Source organism: Orbicella faveolata, unplaced genomic scaffold (assembly GCF_042242905.1).
Source record: "Orbicella faveolata isolate gen_17 unplaced genomic scaffold, um_ofav_v1 contig_35, whole genome shotgun sequence".
NCBI classification, from domain to species: domain Eukaryota; kingdom Metazoa; phylum Cnidaria; class Anthozoa; order Scleractinia; family Merulinidae; genus Orbicella; species Orbicella faveolata.
Window position 1 is genome coordinate 4,607,931 of NW_028301564.1, and position 20,871 is coordinate 4,628,801.

Sequence of the window (20,871 nt, forward strand, 5' to 3'; positions counted from 1 at the left end):
TCGCAACTTAGTTTCTATCACAAATTCGAAAGACCGCAGGCGGAAATACATCCGGATTCGGAAGAAAACTCCTTTACACGACAAAACCCTACGGATTCAAAAGGTTTTGTATTCAAATTACCACTTTAAATTCCGAATTCAAAATCTCCAGGGACACGACCAAACCGGAAAGTTCCTATTTCGGATTCGTCCACTTGCGTGTAAACGGCAAAACCAATCCAGTACTAAAACGCTCCGGATTCGTCCCGAATCCGGAACAATTTCCTTTAGCGTAAACCCGGCTTAACAGTGCGATTCAACCGTCTCGGATGTCCTCGCTCCTGAAGATTCGAATTGCTTCTGAGAGGAATTGTTTAAGTGCAAAGGGAATTTATTAATAATATAGTGGCACTTGATATTCAAGAAATATCAAGTGATATTGACTTTTTGAATGAAATTTCTACCAAACAAATGGCTCCCACCCCTGCCCTTGTCGCTGCACAATCTACACTCCTCTGCATAGTCAACTTCACTGTTACTTCCTCGGGAAACGTTTTGCCCTCTCTTCCTCAGTCTTCCCTGTTGCCATTCACCCGATTAAAGTGTGCCCGGTTGAGGGTATATATACTGTGACGCTCGTATAAATTCGCCTGCATTACAGGCTACTGTCTTGGTCAGTTTAAATGAAACATTAAGACCACTCCTCCCCATTTTAATGATGGAAATAATAGCGCGTTTTGGTTGTAGCGAGAGTTCAACATTGATTCGGGGGGGAGGGAAGGGGAGGAGAGGGGAAGGGCGGGGAGGGGATTGGCAGGCATTCACATTTACTTGATGGCTATAACATAGTACAATTCCAATAACAGTCGCACACCTGAGTTTAAATAAGCTTCGTTCGAAAAAAAAAAAAAATAATAATAATTTGGATGAACTCATTAACATACCGACCAAGGCTGAAGAAAGATCTATGATCCAAATTTCGTTTAGGACCCGAGATCCGAACATCAAGACAGGCACAATCCGGAATCCGAGCCACAATTTACAGCTAATCCTCGATCCACTGTGTTTTCAAAATCCGCGAATCCGCTCGATTTACCGCAAAAATCCACAGTCCGTGCGCTTTTTAAGGCCAAATCCGTCGATCCGAAAACCTATTCACCCCCTTTTGCAAAGAAAGGGCATCCCAACAAATTTTCCTTGGCCGTTTTACCGTGTTGAAAGCAGTCGTTGATCGATGAGGGTTCTTTTGGGAACAGCGCATTTATTCTCTGCCGTTCGTTACCACTTCGGTTTTCAAGGTTATTTAATCAAGAGAGCTTTACAGAATTAAAGTTCTCCCCGACTAATTCCGTCTTCTTTAGTTAATTCGGATTCTTGTCGGTACAAGCTAGATCTACATAAGTTTATAGCATTTGTCAGGCAGCTGTCTGGTCGATCGCCAACCTGAGTATCAGGCCTTTCTTAGCAAGAGGGTAGGGGTAGGGGAAAATTGCAGAGAAAGGCCTGGCTTATTGAACATCCAAAATCTGGATGTTTCGCTGATTGGATAATACACAATGCAACATAACATCACACTACCTGAAGTGAAAGCATTTCGCGTGGTGGTAAATTTTTTTCTGTCGGGATATTCATCAAACTTGTTCAGGGCTTGTTATTTCATCGTCGAGCTCAGAGTATCGGATCAGAAAACAAAGTTCTCTTTTTTGAAGGTCTTCGCTGAGCCCCTTCAGTTTTATTTTCACAAGTGTTTTTTTTTTTTTCGCTTCGCCTTTGGCGTCACTCCAGTCGGGGATCGCTGGCCTCGAACAGGAATTGAGCCTCTAGGACTGGCTATCGAAGGAGTTCGTGGAGTGCTTTCCTTCGCCTCGTCGAGTGCCCTACCACCCGCTAATGTCTCCCGTAACTCCGTGAACATTCTGCAACAATTCACTATTTTCCTAGCGCATTTTTGCAAACAGACCTTTGCCGTCTTCACTACCTTGAATGACAACAATTCTCAACTTGAGAAATAATTCCACAAGAATGACAGGTTCTTCACGCAAAACATTAGAAAACTCTTTGTACGAAGTTTCAGAAAACAGCGGTACTGTAGCGACACACCTTCCATACTCTGTGCGAAAACTGAATTTTCGAGGCAAATTGTGCAAATATTCTCGGAAACCATTACAAACATGGACGAAACTGGATTATTTGCTCAAATTCTCGCCGTTGCAATCGTGATCTGTGGTACATGCAAGTAAACATGACAGCCGGAAATGATTCTAATTGCATTGGTTAATACGTGCAATGACGCTTATCACGCTATGAGGAGGCGGAAGACTGCAATAAAGACCCTCGTGTCAGGCTTTTCTTTGCCGGGTGTTTCCTCCTCCTCCTACCCCGCGAGTAAGAAAAGCCTGATACTCAGGCTAGTCGATCGCTGGTTAATCTACACTAAAGCAGATAATTTTCGATGAGAGGGGCATTGGGGTATATTAGAAACCGCAAAACCGGAGAAAAAAATCATCGAAAACCGCAAAACCGGAAAACAATTCACCAAAAACCGAAAACTGCTAACAAAATCGTCAAAAACCGATACAATGGTGACAAAAGGGGCATACAGAGCAAACTACACTAACACTAATTTTATCAAAGTATTTGTGAATATCATGGACTTGTCTGAAGCCTTCGTATCTTTTAGTATCTTTTAGCTTTTGCAGGCTTCTCTCTTCCCTTTTCACTTAACATCTAAACGTGTTTCTCTTTCGAAAATTCTCGCCGCTCTTCCCCTCCTCGTAAAAAACACAACACAATCCACAATTGCTTCTTCCGTTGCTGGGGCGGGAGGCACGTTGGGTGCCTGGTCTGCGAGGTCAAAGTCTCGGGCGTCATTCGAGGCGCCTGATACCCTACCGTGACATTTAGTTTGTCACGCATCCCTCTCAATAACTTTGGCATTTCGCGGCTATTCGAGATCAATTGCTGCTCAAATCGAAGAGAAACCGGAACCCAAATAGGACAAAAAAGGAAAATCCAAAAATCACATCTGATACCAAAACCGAAAAACCGCTAGTATTTTTTAAGAAGACCGAAAACCAGATACTAAGAAACGAAAAATCCGCAAACCACAATGAACACCAAAACCGAAAAACCGAAGTTTTTTTTAACACAAAAACCGAGAAACCGATCCAAAAAATAGCCAAAACCGCAAAACCTAACATCCCAATGTCCCCCTCCTCGATCGGTTTAAACACGGTTTTGTCTTTTCAAGAGGCGTTATTCAATGGAACAGCTTTTGCCTTTTGTCAATATTGCTGACTACATACTGCAGGGTACACATTACAAATAAATTCATTTGAGTTAGGGGACAGTACTCATAAACTTTTTGATGGAAATTATTTTCTGCTTTCGCGAAGATCGCGCGTGGAGAACATGAAAAGTGAAAAATGTAAATCATGTTTTTCGCGCCAAAAATTTACGCTCTGATTCACATCCCTGCAGGTGAAACAAGTCGACTTCTTGCGACTTACGTCGCAAGCGCACGCCCTCGTGACTTCGTTGCTCAAAGATTATCCTCACGCTTTGCCCGAGATAGATAAATAAGTCAAGGATTAAGAAAAGGTCGACTTGTGGCAAGTCTACGCTCGCTTGTGTGCTGTGTTCTTCTTCGTTTGCGTTCTAGTTCCCCGCGGATTTTTGAGCAAAAGAGTGACTGCTCGCAGTCTAAGAGAATCCAATAACTATTTCGCACTCTTTTCTTTCCTTCCAGACCTCCATGCGCAATTCAGGAGAGACACGCGGAAACCGCGAAAATTGTCTGCGCGTGTTGAGGAAACACATTTTGCTGGTCGCTCATTCATTTCGCTGACTTATTTATTAACATGATATTTTGTCATCAACAGCCAATCCCAGTCGAAAATTTGTTGGTTGAGGATCTGTCTGACGGTGACGCCAGAATGGGCGGTTCATTCAAGACCGCGGTATGAAGACTCGGTACAGGTGAACAGAATACTCTTTGCTCAATTGTAATGTCACGTATCTGGGAAAAGCCGATTTTCAAGGATGGTCTCTTCCCAGTTTATCGTTGCAATACAGGCACGGCATTGTGTCGTGTTCTTGTTAAAGGAGCTAGGTCACGCTTTTCGCATCTGCGATATCAATATATGTCACGACACCAATCAGGGAATGTTGTCTTGTTGTATCTCTCTTACCTGAACTAACGTCAACAGAAACATAACACAATCCAACTTATCAACTTGAAAGTGAATAATTTGTTACCGATCCTTTTGTCCCAACAGCTAAGCACGTTTTCAGAGTATCAAGTACAGAAGCAGAATATGGCCAATCTCACACACTACAAGTCTCCACTGAGCAGGACAAAAAACAGTGGCTAAATGCAATACGAAGCGTTATACCCCACCCCGAAAACTATAAGACCTACCTATAATGTCACGCATGCTTTCCAACGTCACGCAACGCCTCGGGTTCGGATAGGAGCGTTGAGACAAACCTAAACGCACAGCAGAGATGTCGACTTTGTCCTGAAGAAATTGTGTGGGAAGTGTACGAAGTCACGAAGTGTCCTCGTGGAACCGTTTTGCAATTAGTTGGGACTGTCACAGACTTTTAGTATACCAAATGAACTTTGTCCGGCCCGCCACCCTCCGGGGATCCGGGGTAAAAGTCAAAGATGAACTTTGACCCCCCAGAAGCGATCAGTTCCCAAACCCAGCCAGGCACAGTTTATGAGAATGGAGAGATTGGTCATCTCGGTAAAGAAATTGTTGACAATAACCAAGTTATGCCAAGGGCAAGAACTCATTGCGTTGCAATGTTTTGAAACTCAATTATTAAATTCGTTGCTTCAGTTCTTTTACAAGGAAAACATGGCGGAATACCATTCTTTAGGCGTACTTATTATCGAGTGGGGTGCCGAGACTGAATAAGGTTTGTGAAAGCAGCCAGATTCGTCCAGTTGCAGCGTAAAATGGATAAAAGATAATCACAAAACAAAAACAAAGACAATAAAACACAAGGACTGTTTTGTCAGTTCGAATACTTTCTTAACGTTTTTACACACGCGGTGACAGACCTCGGTAGCAAAATCTCCACTCCAATTTATAGCGAGCTGTACATTACAATAGTTGTAAATGTTTGTTGTAATATTTACGTTAAAAATAGTGATTTTCTAATGACTGTTATAAATTTTTTAAATCCAAAATCATTAGAACAGATCGCCGCGCCTGCAAATATTCAGCCAGCCAATGGGAACTCGGCAATCACCGAAAAGCGCGGGAAAGTCAGGAGCAGTCGGTGACAACAGTGGGAAAAGACACGTAAACTAATTCACTGAGTTTGAAACGTACCTGATTGGATTTGAGAATATAGTCTCTGCTCTTATTGGTTAGGGGCGGGTGCACAAATTGCACGGAGTGTTTTTAACCAATTACAGTCAAATGAAAATCTGTCCAGGAGACAAATTTAATACGTAATAATGCTTGGAGACTGATGTGCAGTCGTCTTGAGCAATACCAGTGGAAATATTCTAAGAAGAGAAATATTTCTAAAGGCTGGTTTTCATTATCACATTAGACTGCAGGCAGTTTGTTTTTCTCTTGAAATTCAGCAGGAATTATAAGGCGACACGCTTTAGCCGCAAAGGAATTGGGACGAGACTGATAAACACTCGTCTAAGAGACCCTAAGGCCGAGTCCACACTTCGCCGGATGAATTTAAAAACACGGTAACGGTGAAACCTACGTACGGTCCACAATAATCTGTCACGCAAACGGAACTTTCGAAAACGCCCTTCAAACCTGGGAAAATTAAAACGCCGGCTTTTCGTTTTAGTGTGGACGGAAAACATTTTAAAAACGGAGCTTTTCGAAAGCGATGGCATCACGGCAATTGCGTGATTTCTCTGCCCGAGTTTTCCTCAAACAAAAACAAAATGACCGGTGATTAATGCGTTTTCAATTTCTCCGGCGTAGTGTGGACGGAAAGCATTTGATGCGTTTTCAGAGTGAAAACGCTGGTTTCCAATGCCTCCGGCGTGGTGTGGACGAGGCGTAAGAAAAAAAAACTGGGTTTCAGCAGCTTACTAGCACATACGCAAAGGCAGTAAGATGTTGATAATTACAGGGTTGTCACACGTCAGGAAATGGTCAGGGGAAAAAATTCTTCAGGTCAGGGAAAAGTCGGGGAATTCTTATCTTGAGTGAGGGAAAATTTACATTTTGAAACAGGGAAAATTTAATTTAACACAGTTAATTTTCTACCATAAAAGTCAGGGAAATGTGGCAGCAATGTAATTAGAGCCTTTTGTCAGGAAAATTTCCCAACAAATAGCAGTCAACAGCACCCTACTTCATCTGCGTATGTTCTTTCTGGTTACGAGCTAGTGAAACTCATCCACCACACAAAGCAGTGCAGCAGGCCTTTAATACTGATGTTGAATTTGCATTGTTGATAAAATGTTACCTCTTTTTCCAACAAGACGTTTAGATATGATACCTTCTTAGGGTAAAATTAACATCCTTTAATCATTTTGAAAGCACAATACTTAAATCAACACGATGCCACAACTTACATAAAATGCTAATACTTCTTTTGATGTTTTTAGCTATAAATTCTACTTGAGCTTTCTAGTTTAAGTGTGAATCAATAACGAAGCGCGCGAAGTCTAAAAATAGAATGCAAATTATTAAAACCCCGCGAGGGTCAGACAACATTAGCGTGTTCTGAGAGAAATAGGAGGAAAATGAAGGCCAAATTTTCGTCTTAAAAATTGTTTTAGGAACACTTGCTTACACGCTTGAAAAAGGGTGAAATTTTCAACCATTCCGTTTTGTTTGTCTGAGTTTGTCTGAGTTATGACGTCATCGCGCGCTTCGTTATTAGTATGTCGCGGTGTTTTACAGCAATTACAAGCCCTGAGAAAAGCCGTAATTGAACACGTGTAAAATTACGATAATTTCAGTCGATCATATCGATGAAGTAATGTTAACGTTTGACATCATGTTTAACCCTTTAAACTACACTTAAATTTGTTCGTGTTTGATTGAAACATCTTCGTCGGAAGTCTTTGTAAATCCGGTAATCTTCGGGAAATGCTCGGAAAAGTTCGTGTGGCCTTCCGATAACTTTTCGAGACTCTTTGAAAATCTTCCGAAAGTAGTCGGAAAACTTCGGGAAGTCGTCAAAAACGTCGTTATTATAATACAAGGTTGCTCGTAAATGTGGAATTTCTCTTCTCGTGTTCAACTTTATATCTCACTTGTTAGCTGCGCTCACTCGTCAGATATCGCGTTCAACACTCCAAGACAAATTCCATATCTACGCGCGCCCACGTCTTATTCCTTATTTATGAAACACTAATGAATCCTAACTCATAATCAGCAATATACAAGTATTGGCATGACCGGTTTCCATAGAAACAATTCGACCTGAAAAAACATCCTCAATTTTAACTTTCAGTACTTTTCGCCCAAAAGCGAGGTTTTTTTCGTGTTCCTATTATATTTCTTCTGAAGACTAAGAAAAGACCGGTTTGAATAAGTTCTGTTATAATAAACTGTTCTGGCTTCTTAAAGTTCTCGCCAATTTCACCTGATTAATCACTTCTTTGTCTTTGTTGACTAAAAAAATTGAGGGAGAGCTTTCATAAGAAGGAATTTACCGTTATCTAACTAGTCAGGCTTATATTTGTAGAGGACTTTGTGTTTATAAGAAGTTTCTAGCTAACCTTAGAGGACACACGGTAAACATCTAACGTTAACAACTCAAAACACGATAGCGAACTGGTATAACAACAAATTCTGCAGTCGTCGAGTGGGCTCTACAAGCTTCTGAACAAACTGCAAAGACGTATATAATACAAAAGAACTCTCAATGGATTTAGAGGATTTAGGACTTAAGACTGAATCTAAATACAAGCCTATAGGCTTCGGATCGAACGGCCTAATATCTAAATGATTTTTGCTTTTAAGGTTTCAAGAGTATATTTTAGAGTCTTCAAAGTTGGAAAAATGTTATTTACTGTAACTGTCCGCAATATCTGGCGATGACCGATAAATTTAATATGCAGGATTCCTAGAGTTAACGTGAACAGCCGCATTTTGATTAAATGAATTTTGCGTGACACGTGACACCCTTGCTAAACTAAGATGAATTAAGTCACTGTTGAATGCATCTCATTAAAATCCCGCCGTAAGTACTTTAATTCACTCTGATCGGTTTCCGATGAGGTCATCGTCCCACCATGCTTTGCACACCCTATCTAACCTGCAGTCGAACCCAAGTCTCTCAGTCTCCATCATGACCGCTTGCCAGACGGACTTCTGTCGTTTAGGACCACAGGTCACTCTAAGTATCAACTTTTTTTTAACAATTGGGTTGCCATGGAAATCCGTGAGACCGATCCCAGGTCCTCTGTCGAGGCTGGTGGGCTGTTTTCCAACATGGCCGACTTTCGCGGGCGCCGCCATCTTGAATTCTTAGTTCGGCTCCGGATTGGTCCGATTTTTCAAGGCGCCATCTTGGATTTGGAGAACAATAGAATTCACTGTTCTCCAAACAATAGCCTATTGCCTTTCTCGGCTCCTCATTGGTTACTGCCCATATAAGCGTCCATTACTACTACTAACATGGCGGCTAATCTACTCGATCGCGAGCCACTACCGATACCTTACGAGTACACCGTGCACGCAGAAAACAGCGGCTCTGTAGGCTAGAAATAATCTTTACTCAGTGATGCTTGACAGAAATAGAAAGAGCCTTGATAAGCCACACTGATCTGTAGCTGTCAGCGGTCTTTGGATGTTCCTCACCGAACAATTCAATTCTGATATCAAGAGCACGCTTGGCTGACTCAAGAGCGGCGGTGTAATCGCCCAGAGAATACTGTGTAACCCCTACTGAATGGTGGCTGTCAGCGGTATCTGAATGTTCTTCACCAAAGAGTTTAATTCTAATATGAAGTGCACGACTGTGTGACTCAAGGGCCGCGGTGTAATCACTCAGGGAATACTGTGTATTCCCTACTTCATGGTAGCTGTCAGCGGTCTTTGGATGGTCTTCACCAAACAATTTAATTCTAATATCAAGAGCACGCTTGGCTGACTCAAGAGCGGCGGTGTAATCACTCAGCGAATACTGTGTATTCCCTACTTCATGGTAGCTGTCAGCGGTCTTTGCATGGTCTTCACCAAACAATTTAATTCTAATATCAAGAGCACGCTTGGCTGACTCAAGAGCGGCGGTGTAATCACTGAGGGAATGCTGTGTAACTCCTACTTCATGGTAGCTGTCAGCGGTCTCTGGATGTTCTTCACCAAACAATTTAATTCTGATATCAAGAGCACGCTTGGCTGACTCAAGAGCGGCGGTGTAATCTCTCAGGGAATGCTGTGTAACTCCTAGTAAATGGTAACTGTCAGCGATCCTTGGATGTTCTTCACAAAACAATATAATTCTGATATCAAGAGCCCGCTTCTTTGACACAAGAGCGGCGGTGTAATCACTCAAGGAATGCTGTGTAACTCCTAATGAATGGTAGCTATCAGCGGTCTCGGGATGTTCTTCACCAAATAATTTAATTCTGATATCAAGAGCACGCTTGTCTGACTCAAGGGCGGCCGTGTAATCACTCAGGGAATACTGTTTAACTCCTAGTGAATCGTAGCTGTCAGCGGTCTTTGGATGGTCTTCACCAAACAATTTAATTCTGATATCAAGAGCACGCTTGGCTGACTCGAGAGCGGCGGTGTAATCACTCAGGGAATGCAGTGTAACTCCTACTTCATGGTAGCTGTCAGCGGTCTCTGGATGTTCTTCACCAAACAATTTAATTCTAATATCAAGAGCACGCTTGGCTGACTCAAGAGCGGCGGTGTAATCACTGAGGGAATGCTGTGTAACTCCTACTTCATGGTAGCTGTCAGCGGTCTCTGGATGTTCTTCACCAAACAATTTAATTCTGATAACAAGAGCACACTTGGCTGACTCAAGAGCGGTGGTGTAATCACTAAGGGAATGTTGTGTAGCCCCTACTGAATGATAGCTGTCAGCAGTCTTTGGATGTTCTTCACCAAACAATTTGATTCTGATATCAAGAGCACGCTTCTTTGACTCAAGAGCGGCGGTGTAATCACTCCGAGATTGTTGTGTAACTCCTATTTCATGGTAGCCGTCAGCGGTGTTGGGATGTTCTTCACCAAACAATTTAATTGTGACATCAAGAGCACGCTTTTTTGACTCAAGGGCGGCGGTGTAATCATTCAGGGAATGCTGTGTAACTCCTAGAGAATGGTAGCTTTCAGCGGTCTTTGGATGTTCTTCACCAAACAATTTGATTCTGATATCAAGAGCACGCTTGGCTGACTCAAGAGCGGCGGTGTAATCACTCAGGGAATGCTGTGTAACTCCTAGTGAATGGCAGCTCTCAGCGGTCTTGGGATGTTCTTCACCAAACAATTCATTTGTGATATCAAGACCACGCTTTTTTGACTCAAGGGCGGCGGTGTAATCACTCAGGGAATGCTGTGTAACCCCTACTAAATGGTAGCTTTCAGCAGTCTTGGGATGTTCTTCACCAAACAATTTATTTCTGATATCAAGAGCTCGCTTGGCTGACTTAAGGGCGGCGGTGTAATCACTCAGGGAATGCTGTGTAACTCCTAGTGAATGGTAGCTGTCAGCGGTGTTGGGATGTTCTTGACCAAACAATTTAATTCTGATATCAAGAGCGCGCTTCTTTGACTCAAGGGCGGCGGTGTAATCACTCAGGGAATGTTGTGTAATCCCTACTTTATGGTAGCTGTCAGCGGTGTTGGGATGTTCTTCACCAAACAATGTAATTCTCATATCAAGCGCTTGTCTGTGCCACGTAATAGCTTCTGTGTAGTTGCTTCTATGGTATTGAATGTTGCCTAGGTCACAATAGTCCTGCGCTAGTTCCTCCTTGTGCTGGTCTTGACTTTTGCCGTTCTTTTCTTTTCTTTTATCGGTTTCTTGCAGTGCGTGTTGGTGAAAGCTTATCTTTTCCTCTGTAAGCGTTAAAGCGTCTTTGTCTCTTCCAATTGACTCTAGCACACCAACGACACTGCGATGAAAGTTCAACCAACCAGCTTGAGTTGTGTTGAGTGTTGATTCGTTTAGCATGGTAAGCAACAAGTTGCCAAACATTTGATTGGTGTCTGAGGTAGAGAAGTTTTTTACTGCGTTGCTCACAAGAAGGATAACTTGAACTTTAACAGGCAGGATTACCGAAGGATTTGCTTTGTTTGTCGGAATGACGCAGTGTTCACCAACTTTCTTTATTGCTAGCTCGGGCATAGGTATTACCAGTAAACAAGCAGTGTCGCTGGCATCTCTGCATTCCTTTAGTGCTTTTACATAAAAGCTGGATGACGTCACTGAATTATTTTTGCTTCGGTAATAGATTGCAAAAATTTGAAAAATAATAAGCCTCAAAATGGTGTGTTCCTGACTTGTGTTCATGGAAGAAAGCGCTTCTTCTAAAACATTCACTCCATCCTCCGTCTTTCCGATAACAAGCTGATGAAGTCCATAGTAGCACAAGTGTTTTCCTTTTTCTCCATTGCAATGCGAAGAAGTTTGCAGTTGAAAAGCCTTGGACACAGAAAGCAACTTCTTTGTGTTTCCACTTGCGCCCCAGGTCACCTGACCAAACGCCTTGGAAGTAAGTAGGCGCCGGTAGGAAACTTTATTCCCAGTCTGCTTAGCCGCCATTATCGCTGAATCGTAAATTTTGTTAAACGTACATCCCTCCTTCCAAAAGAGAGTGTCAAGAAACAACTCTGCTTTCGCCAAAACATCGAAAACTCTCTCGGCTAATTTTGAATCCAAACAACCATCAATTAGACTTTGAACGATGTTTTTTTCCTCTTCATAGAACTCAATGAATGCAGACATGGAACTGCCAGAAAGGAAATTCTCATTAAGTTTCTCAAACTGGGCAATGTAAAATGCAAGGAAACGAGATTCTGAGATGAGAACTGTTTCTTTCATGCCACCTTCTCCCTTTTCTCTCGCAAACGACTGAATTAGTTTATGCATAGAGAATTTGCTAAACTCTGAAGAACAATCAATTAGAGATTTTCTCTGAAGTCTTCGTAATACCCTCTCTGCTTCGTTTGTTCTGGTTATCCCCAAAACAGCTGCGGAGATCTTTAAATCAAATTGCGCAGGAAGAATACACAAAGATACCAGTGCCTCTTGGTCTTGTGTAGAGAGTCTCTGGAAAGACGACTCGAAAAGAGATCTCAGTCTCGAATTGCTTGGATAATCAGGGTTGTCCAACATTTCTACAATGTTTTCTGTACGTTCCATGAATTCAAGATACTGACTTGATGGAGTAAAATCTTCAGAAATGGAGGAACACAGTAATTTTATGGCTAATGGAACCTGACCACAGATTTGTGAAACTTTTGTCAAATCAGAAGAGCTCGCTCCTGGGAGCAGTTCTCGAGCTAGGGTTTGACATGACAACTTGTCTAGCTCTCTTATTCTGACAGACTGGTGTCCTTGAAAATGTAAATCCAAATAGGGCAACGACTCTCTTGTGGTTAAAAGAAAGCTGGCTTTGTCACTGCGATTGAGGATTTCTTCAATGAGGTTGAAAACCTCCTCCTTTACGTTTGGCACACCACATTCAAACAGGTCATCGGCATTATCCAGGATTATGACACAGCGATCCGATAGTCTATCGAAAATTAAGCAAAGCTCATCATCAGCTGATAAATTCTGCAACTTATCAGTTTCAAGTGTCCCAGCCTGTCGGAACCGACTTAGAAATTTGGACGTTAAATCGCTTTTTGACTTGAGCCCACGTAATGAGAGAAAGAAGACGGGTAGCTCACGTGCTTGAAGATGATGACCCACTGCGATAGCAATCGATGTTTTTCCGAACCCTGGCGAACCCCAGACGGAGACGAGTCGGGTAGATTGGGAAGTCATGTAACCAACAATTTCTTCACATTCTTCCTCACGGCCAATGAAGTGGGGAACCTTTGGAGGAAGATTTGATTTCGGTAGAAATGTTTTAAGTCCTGTAAATCAATTAACCAACAAATAATAATTAAATAAACGAACGAACGAACGGCCAGATGGATGGATGAATATGTGCACTGGAGGATAGTAAAACATTGCTATTCAAGAGATAGAATATACCAAAACAAATATTAGGTAACATACTTTTCCTTCAGGCCAAAGTTTTTCGAAAGCTAATTATTGCTAGAGCGGGATTAGAAAAAAAGCATTTCTTGTTTATACTCTTTGTTTAAAGTCGATTTTTTCCCCACCAATTTGAAGGGGACAACAAATGTCTTGCGCAAGTCATTGCTAATATTTTGTGAAACAAGTCAAAGTTTTCGTATATCCTGGACTAGCTTAACCTTTTCAAACAGTGGGGAGGGGGGACTTTTGAGGGAATCACCAGCTTTGGCCGCTTGTAACTTTAAAAGCATTGAGGTAACGAACTCCTAAAATTTACTTGGGAACAAATTGGTTTGACTTATCATCGCTCAAGGATCTTGTAGTTTGAATTTTCCTGTTTTAAATGAAAATAACTTAAAACATTCTTACACTAGCGTTGTTCTAGATGTTGACTACGTTTGAGCTAGTTTTAGTGGTTTTCTAAAGCTTTTGAAATAAACATCATAAAATCCAACATGGCGTCTCTTCAGAAAAACTGACGCATTTCTTTGTCGTATGACGTCATAGTTCCATGTTGTGGACTTCAAAGGAAATAGCTTGAATGAGCTATAAATCCTCAGGTTTCAGTGTGATAGCTCTAATGTTATGGAGTGACGGCTCAACCACCCCTTCCCCCAGGATCCGTGAGACCACGAAATTCCGTCTGAATATTGTTAGTCCTCTTTTAATTAATCGGGCCATCTCGTTTCAGGGGTTTGATAATGCGAGCAATCTACAGTTGATAAGTCACTCTTATGTTGAGATTTCTTTTCCGCTGACCATATAGATGGCTGAAGCATTATAATTTTACTTTCACCTCTAGATTACGAAAAATGCTTTCTTTTACACATGGGTAGCTATAGTCGACGGTTACTCACCGAAACGGCAAAAAGGGTAGCGTTCTATTTTAGCGTGCCTCTACTCTTACAAGTTGGATGTAGACAAAACCTGGACCCCCCTTTTGGACCCCCCTTCTGGACTCCCCTTGTGGAACCCCTTCTGGACCCCATCTGGCCATCCTCCTCTGGACCCCCTTCTGTACCCCTAAATTTTTTTCTAGGCCGTTTTCCCCCAAAGGTCTTACATTTTTTGCGATTGAAGCACCAGAAACATTTTTTGCACTTGGCCGCTAGCAACGCCACTAGAATGTGCTGGTCAGCCGAAACACCAAGATGGCGGAAAACAAAATGGCGGGGGTCCATGCAAATTCAAAATTTGCAAGTTTTTCGAAAATTGCCCGAGTAGCCGATTGCTAAAAAGTTAATGATTCTCCTCGGAAATACTAAACGAGAACTTGAAAATGCGTTGCGTGAAGGGGAACACCTTCTCTCGAGCTGAACGCTGAATCGAAGCAAACTAAAGTGAGAAAGAAGCGGTGGTATGTAGCACACGTATTTTGTATAACTTTAATTCATTATCATCATTTTTTTTTCACCGAAAAAATTGAGGTGTCCAGGGGGGGTCCAGAAGGGGGGTCCAGAAGGGGGATCCAGAGGGGGGGTCCAGATTTTGTCTACACCCTTACAAATCCTCAGTCGGCACCTACTGATGTTTATCAAAGGATTATCACTTCAAGTAAAAATTCGGGAGTGCTGCTTACTTACCTGGTCGCTGAGTATTGATTAGGTCTTCAAACTTTTGATTCATCTCGGCAATTTTCTCATTCGTCATTTCGGCTTGGTTTGCAGTTGCCTTTTCAATGGTCTTTCTCAGCTCTATGGAGTCTTCTTGTCGTTCCTGTCTTGACTGAGCAAGATCTGACCTCATACCCATTAGTTCATCCTCCACATTTTCCTTGAGAAAGGTGATTTCTGTTAGTAACTCCTTTGTGATGTCATCTTTTAACTTGCAAACTTTTTCGGTGGGAAAGTCCGACTCAGTCAAACTTCCAACGGCATCAATAGGGTCAGTCGTGACTCCAAGAGCCTTAATGGCGTCTTTGGTGCGTTGAATGTATTGATCAAATGTCTTTTTGTCAATCTCGGAGCTGAATGAGTGACAAAATGCATTTCTTAGGAGTCGCAGCTGATCAATCGCCATTGCAAACGTTTCAGCCTTATTTCCGCCCGGACTGACCACGGAAGAATAAAATGCTCCATGAGGCAGTTTACGGTGCTTCAAGTACAAACCGCTGAGTGTCCTGTGATGACCTGCCATGTCTGGTAGGGCGAATGATTTCGCGTAGATGGTGGCCTGGAACAAGGCGCTACAATCCCATTCTTCGTAAGGGAGGTGTGTGGGTACTTTGGTCTTACCACCCTCTGTGGCAAGGAACATGTTTCGCACAGCAATGGAGTCATCCCACGGCTGGTAACCAGGGAGATATGCAAAGGTATTGTCCCACATGTGTTTGAAAGTTTGGCGTAGCACCTTGGGGAACTCATTCAGGACAACGAAAGCAAACTTAAAATAGTTTAACTGTTCGTTCGTAAACGGCTGTAGAGCCATTACTGATAGCAATAAACTAATCCTAGTGAAAAGTGGTTATATTGCCAGGACGACAATACTGTCCCTGTTAAAAGAACAACAGAGAACAGTTGTTATTGAAAGGTGGCCTTGGTGGCGATTGAAAAATTAAAAAATTAAGACGAAATCCGATAGGAAATCGAGCAATTTCAATTTTTAATGGACAAAACCTGGTACCATAGTAACTTTAAGTATGTTACAGTCCTTTTTATATTTTCTAAAACAGTTGTCTGAGACAAGACCAAATACAATTTCCCATATGTAATTGAGAAAATAAATTTCAAAGTTCAGAGAAATTGTGCAAATGAACACAGGTAAAATTTCATCATCAGTTTCATTTCAACAGTATTTTTGACAGTACTTTCAAATGAACTTTAAAATTTTGGTGTTGTTTAGTAGAAATGATTTCTTTTGAGAGGATGGCACAGAAGTTTGGAATACAATGTAAATAATTTCGGTTCAAAGTTTTTGTCCCCTTGTTATTCGAACTTGTGGTAAATTCCTTCTTTAGCTTATAAAAAATCAAACTCGGGTAAAACGCTCTTTGAAATCATGGATGGATAGTTTTTAAGAAAAAATCACAAAGTGTGACCACAATAGCTTGAATGCTTTTTCATAAGAAAAGATTCAAATCAGTGTGGGCCCCCAGGCTAAATACATGTAGGAATACAAAAGTTCTTAGTTGTATACAAATTTCTAAAATTATTTTTCAGTCCTGGCAAGATTATTTTTGTTCTTGATGCACTTTTCCCCGCGAAATAGACAAAGCTCTGTCTTTTACCATGCAACATAATTACAATACAGTACCCTTAATTAATGCCGTTTCGAAATACCAGCAACTGTCATAACTTTATGCATAACAAAGACATCTAAAATCGTCGGTTTCAGTATCGCGTTGATTGCAGATAATTCAAAATAAAAGGCATCAAAAAGAGCTTAGACTTCTTAACATTATTGCAGAAGGTAATGGATCGATTTTAATGCAGTAGATTGTCTTTGCTCAGTTTCGCAACAAGGTCTTGCGGGCGTTTTCATCCATGGATGCTTATGGTATTTAACAATTAGAACATATATGAATTTGTGATTCCCATCGCTTGATAGCTGACGAGGGTGCAGCCCAAGTTAACTATCACGCATAGAAATCGAGAGCAAATAATCTTATTGTTTTAGTACAAATCTGCTAGTTGTTCAAAACTTATCTAAATTCTTTTCACAGACACTTCGTAAATGCAAAGATGCGTCCGCCATTTTGTTGACAATCGCACACTGCTAGGCTACTCACTATCTACTACATAATAGATAGTGAGTAGGCTAGCCAATAAGAGGACGGCATTTTTGACAGAACGCAGGTAGATTTATACTAAAAACTGTTAGTTTTTATTTCGATTGAATTCCAAGGGCTAGAAATAAAGCGAGCGAGTTCTATTATTCTGCCTTATCAAGCGGAGCAAAATCGAATGACTCTGCGATTAAGTTTGAATAAAATTGCTCGGTATTAAATCGAACTTTTCATGTTATCTGATCAGATGGAACCCTTGGAAGTGAAAAATCATATATTTAAAAAGGTTTTAGCCCTGGATTGAGCGAGCGAAAAACTTTATATAATCCGTGGTTCCGCTTCGAATGCCTTGTAAACAACAAGTTACAACTCTTTCACTTACCTTCAGTATTCTGGATATTTCGATGATATATTGCTTGCAGAAACAAGAACTCTGTGCACGATTTTGGTTGAATGAAACAGTCTGTTGAATTATTCTTACTGAATAACCTTTCTAGTCAGTCTCTTTCTGGGAATTAAATCCCGTGGCATGCCAAACGCCTAACACATCGGAGAAGATAATTATAAAGGTCAAAAAGTCATTCTCGTAGACTGAATGAGGCAGCAGTAGTTTTCCTAAATGGATCCACACAACTAAGTGATAAAGTGTAGATGGTACTGAATTTCTTAGATAGGTAAAGTAAGTCTAAACTAAAGGTGAAGAAAATACTCTTGGGTGCAAAATAGCAATGAAAACCAAACGTGACGTCAAACATTTGGGTTGAAAGAAGACAAGTTTTATTAAAAGCTGCGAAATATGAATAAGATTTTAAATATCTGGAAAAATTGGAAACTAACCTTAATTGGCAAAATAAACTTCGTCAAAACTCTAGCTTTATCAAAATTAATTTTCAACAGCTCCAATCTTAATTTACCTAAAAACTTGTCTGACACGATTAACAGCATGATCTTTAATTTCATTTGGTAAACCCCCTAAAATTAAGAGAATGACAATAGTTGGTGAAAAAAATAAAGGCGGATTAAAAATGATCGACTTCGAGGTAATGAACACCGCGCTCAAAATTGTCTCGATTAAAAGAATATGCCAAAACTCTGACTCCTCTGGAAAACTCTTATCGAACACTTCTTCAGGGAAAGCGGCGGTCTTTCTTTCTTACTAAACTGTAGATATGATATTAAGTTACTGAATTCGAATAATGTACCACCCCTCTATCAAGCAATATTAAAGTATTGGCAAGAATTGGCAAGAATTGGCAAGAAAACAAATCCATTAAACTCATCTTTTTAAGAAAACTTATTATTCTTAGCGATTTTTACTTTCTATTACTTTCTTAAATGCACATTTTTAATTATTAAGATTAGTACAGATCATTTTGGCGAATTGTACAGCGCCTAGAGCAGGCATGGATAGGCGCTATATAAATATTTATTTATTATTATTATTATTTTATTATTATATTAGAAGACAATACACACAAGCAAAACGAAATTATCTGGAACAATAAAAACATTTTAATAGATAAACAGATGATCTATTTAAAACAATGGCATCGAACTGGAATCATGTACATAAATGACCTGCTTGACGAAAGTTTTAACTTCTTATCACATGACAAATTTCAACAAATCTTTCAGCTACGTGTCCCGTTTACAGCCTACTATGGTTTAATAAGCGCCATTCCACCAAGCTGGAGACGTACAATTAAACGCACAGAAATCGCAATTGAAAATGACAACGCGTCACAAGAACCTCCTCTGTCTAAGAATTTCTCCACCCGTGCTGTCTATGCAGCAATTATAGACCACTACTTCCAACCCCCAACTGCTGAACCAAAATTACTTCAATATGGTTTCTCGAAAGAATGCTTAAAGAAAGTTTATTACCTTCCCTTTGTTACCACGCTCGAAACAAAGCTTCACATTTTTCAATATAAAATCATCCACAACATACTTCCAACTAGGCATTCCCTTTTCCGTATGAAGCTATGCGATTCTGAAATCTCAGTGTCAGCTGTGCAACCGCAAACATTGCCTCACTTCTTTTACCTTTGTTCTGTAATTTCCAATTCCTGGTCTGCATTTCAAAATTGGTGGTTTGAAAAACATAAAAACATAATAACTCTCACCGAACGTAATATCCTTTTTGGTTGGCATGATAACACCACAGAAACAGAAGACATTTTAAACTATGTCACCTTGGTAGCCAAGTATTATATCTTTTGCACTATCCAAGACAGCAATGATGTACCCTTTGACGGCTTTCCTTCTTTACTTAAGAACAAATTAAATACTTCACAACAAATAGCAGTTAAAAATAAAACCTCCGAAGATTTCAGCAAAAAGTGGAAAGACTTTGAGTTTTTTTTTTTTTCATTTTACTTACTTAGTTAAGTTATTAATTAATTTAATTAATTCTTAATTTGGTGATTGTTTCCTACTCAAAATGTTGTACTTTGAATTAGTTTGTAATTATCTTCTTTTCTGTATTGTTTTTTGTAACACACACCATTACCTTCTGTATTATCTTTTGTATTTCCTTTAATTGTCCTATTGTAGTTTATGTTGTATCAATAACAATAATAATAATAATAATAATAATAATAATAATAATAATAATAATAATAATAATAATAATAATAAAAAACAAGTTTTGAAACTGTTGTCGATCCAATTCAGTTCGTTTTGTAGTTCGTATAGTGTGATCGTTCGGGTGAGGGTAGTTCTGAAAAGAACTGTTGTTGGTGACTGACGTTTCGGCAACCTGAGTGGAGGTCATCTTCAGAGTCAAGTGGATAGTTGGTCCGTTGAACATGATTGGCCAGTTTAGCCTTGATGGTACTGGCTGAAAGACTCGTGTAAAGTTTGGCATCAGTCATTGGTGGGTTTCGATCCGTCCATTGTTAGTCAAATTGGTCGGATTTTGGTCCGTCTATTGTTAGTCAAATTAAATCAGTCTGTTGGAAGTCCGTTTGTCGGTTTCGTTTCCGTCATTTAGAAGTCGTTTGTAAGGCGCCGGTAGTTGTTGACATCTGTTAAGTGGCGTTTGTTCTAGGTTAGTGTACCAGCTTTCCAGAGTGAGTCGTTGAAAATAGTTTGTACTGTAGGTTAAGCACTGAGCAGAGTCCCAGTCAATGTTGTGGTTTGTCAGTTGATGATGTACAGCAATGTGATTGTTGGCATCACCATTTCTCGTGGCTCGTTTGTGTTCAGTCAGTCTCATGTTAAGGTTTCTGCCAGTCTCACCAATGCAGGAAGCCTGGCAGTCGGAGCATTTAATTTGATCTTTTAAACTGCTCCCTGTCTGTTGTTAGGTTCGTCCCTGTCTTTAACGTTGGTCAGTAAGTGTCGTAACGTAGTTGTAGGTTTGTGGGCTACACGGATGTTGTAGGGCTATAGGATCCGTGAGATGGTCTCAGAAGTATCCTTAATGTAAGGTATAGTCACTGTAGTAACAGGCGTTGGGTTCCTGTTCGTTGCGTCAGCTTCAGTAGGTCGGTAAATGTTTCGTCTAATAAAAGTCAGCGTTGTAGTTGTTTTTGTGAAAAACACTTTCAAGGAGCTTTCAAGGTATCTGTTTTCGTCAAGGAAGCTGTCCGGTGTGTCACAAACTAGTTGCGCTCGTCTCGTCAAAGTCTTTATAGTCGTGACTTTGTGTGAAGTCGGGTTGCAGGATGATTCGTCAAGTATAAATCTGTCGGTATGCGTCGGTTTTCTGTACACTGTCGTACGCAATTCGTTGTTGTCGCGGCTTACCAAACAGTCTAGAAAAGGAAGTTTTCCATTTTCTTCGATCTCTTTAGTAAACTGGATGTCGACGTTCTGTTCGTTTAGGTGGTCGTGAAAATCGTCAATTTCGTCTTTGTGAACGACCGTAAAGGTGTCGTCAACGTAGCGTAACCAAAGCGGTATCGTTTGTCGCCAAGTTGCAGGGGCGCGCTCCTTCAAGTGTTGCA

General features: G+C 40.7%; 1 protein-coding gene across 3 annotated transcripts in view; it reads right to left on the bottom strand.

Moving 5' to 3' along the window:
- Nucleotides 1–6,381: 6,381 nt before the first annotated feature.
- Nucleotides 6,382–20,871, bottom strand: part of LOC149102702 (uncharacterized) — a 96,048-nt gene continuing 81,558 nt past the window's right edge. Inside the window, exons 1-3 of one of the 3 annotated variants that reach the window (XM_089274059.1) lie at nt 17,301–17,542; nt 14,778–15,685; nt 6,382–13,028 (exon numbers count right to left, since the gene is read on the bottom strand). In XM_089274059.1, the coding sequence (XP_089130185.1) occupies nt 8,704–13,028; nt 14,778–15,621 (5,169 nt within the window). In that variant the 5' untranslated portion in view covers nt 15,622–15,685; nt 17,301–17,542 and the 3' untranslated portion in view covers nt 6,382–8,703. Of the gene's footprint in view, nt 13,029–14,777; nt 15,939–17,300; nt 17,543–20,871 lie in introns of those variants that run through there. The other 2 variants (XM_089274057.1, XM_089274058.1) reach the window with 2 other exon arrangements.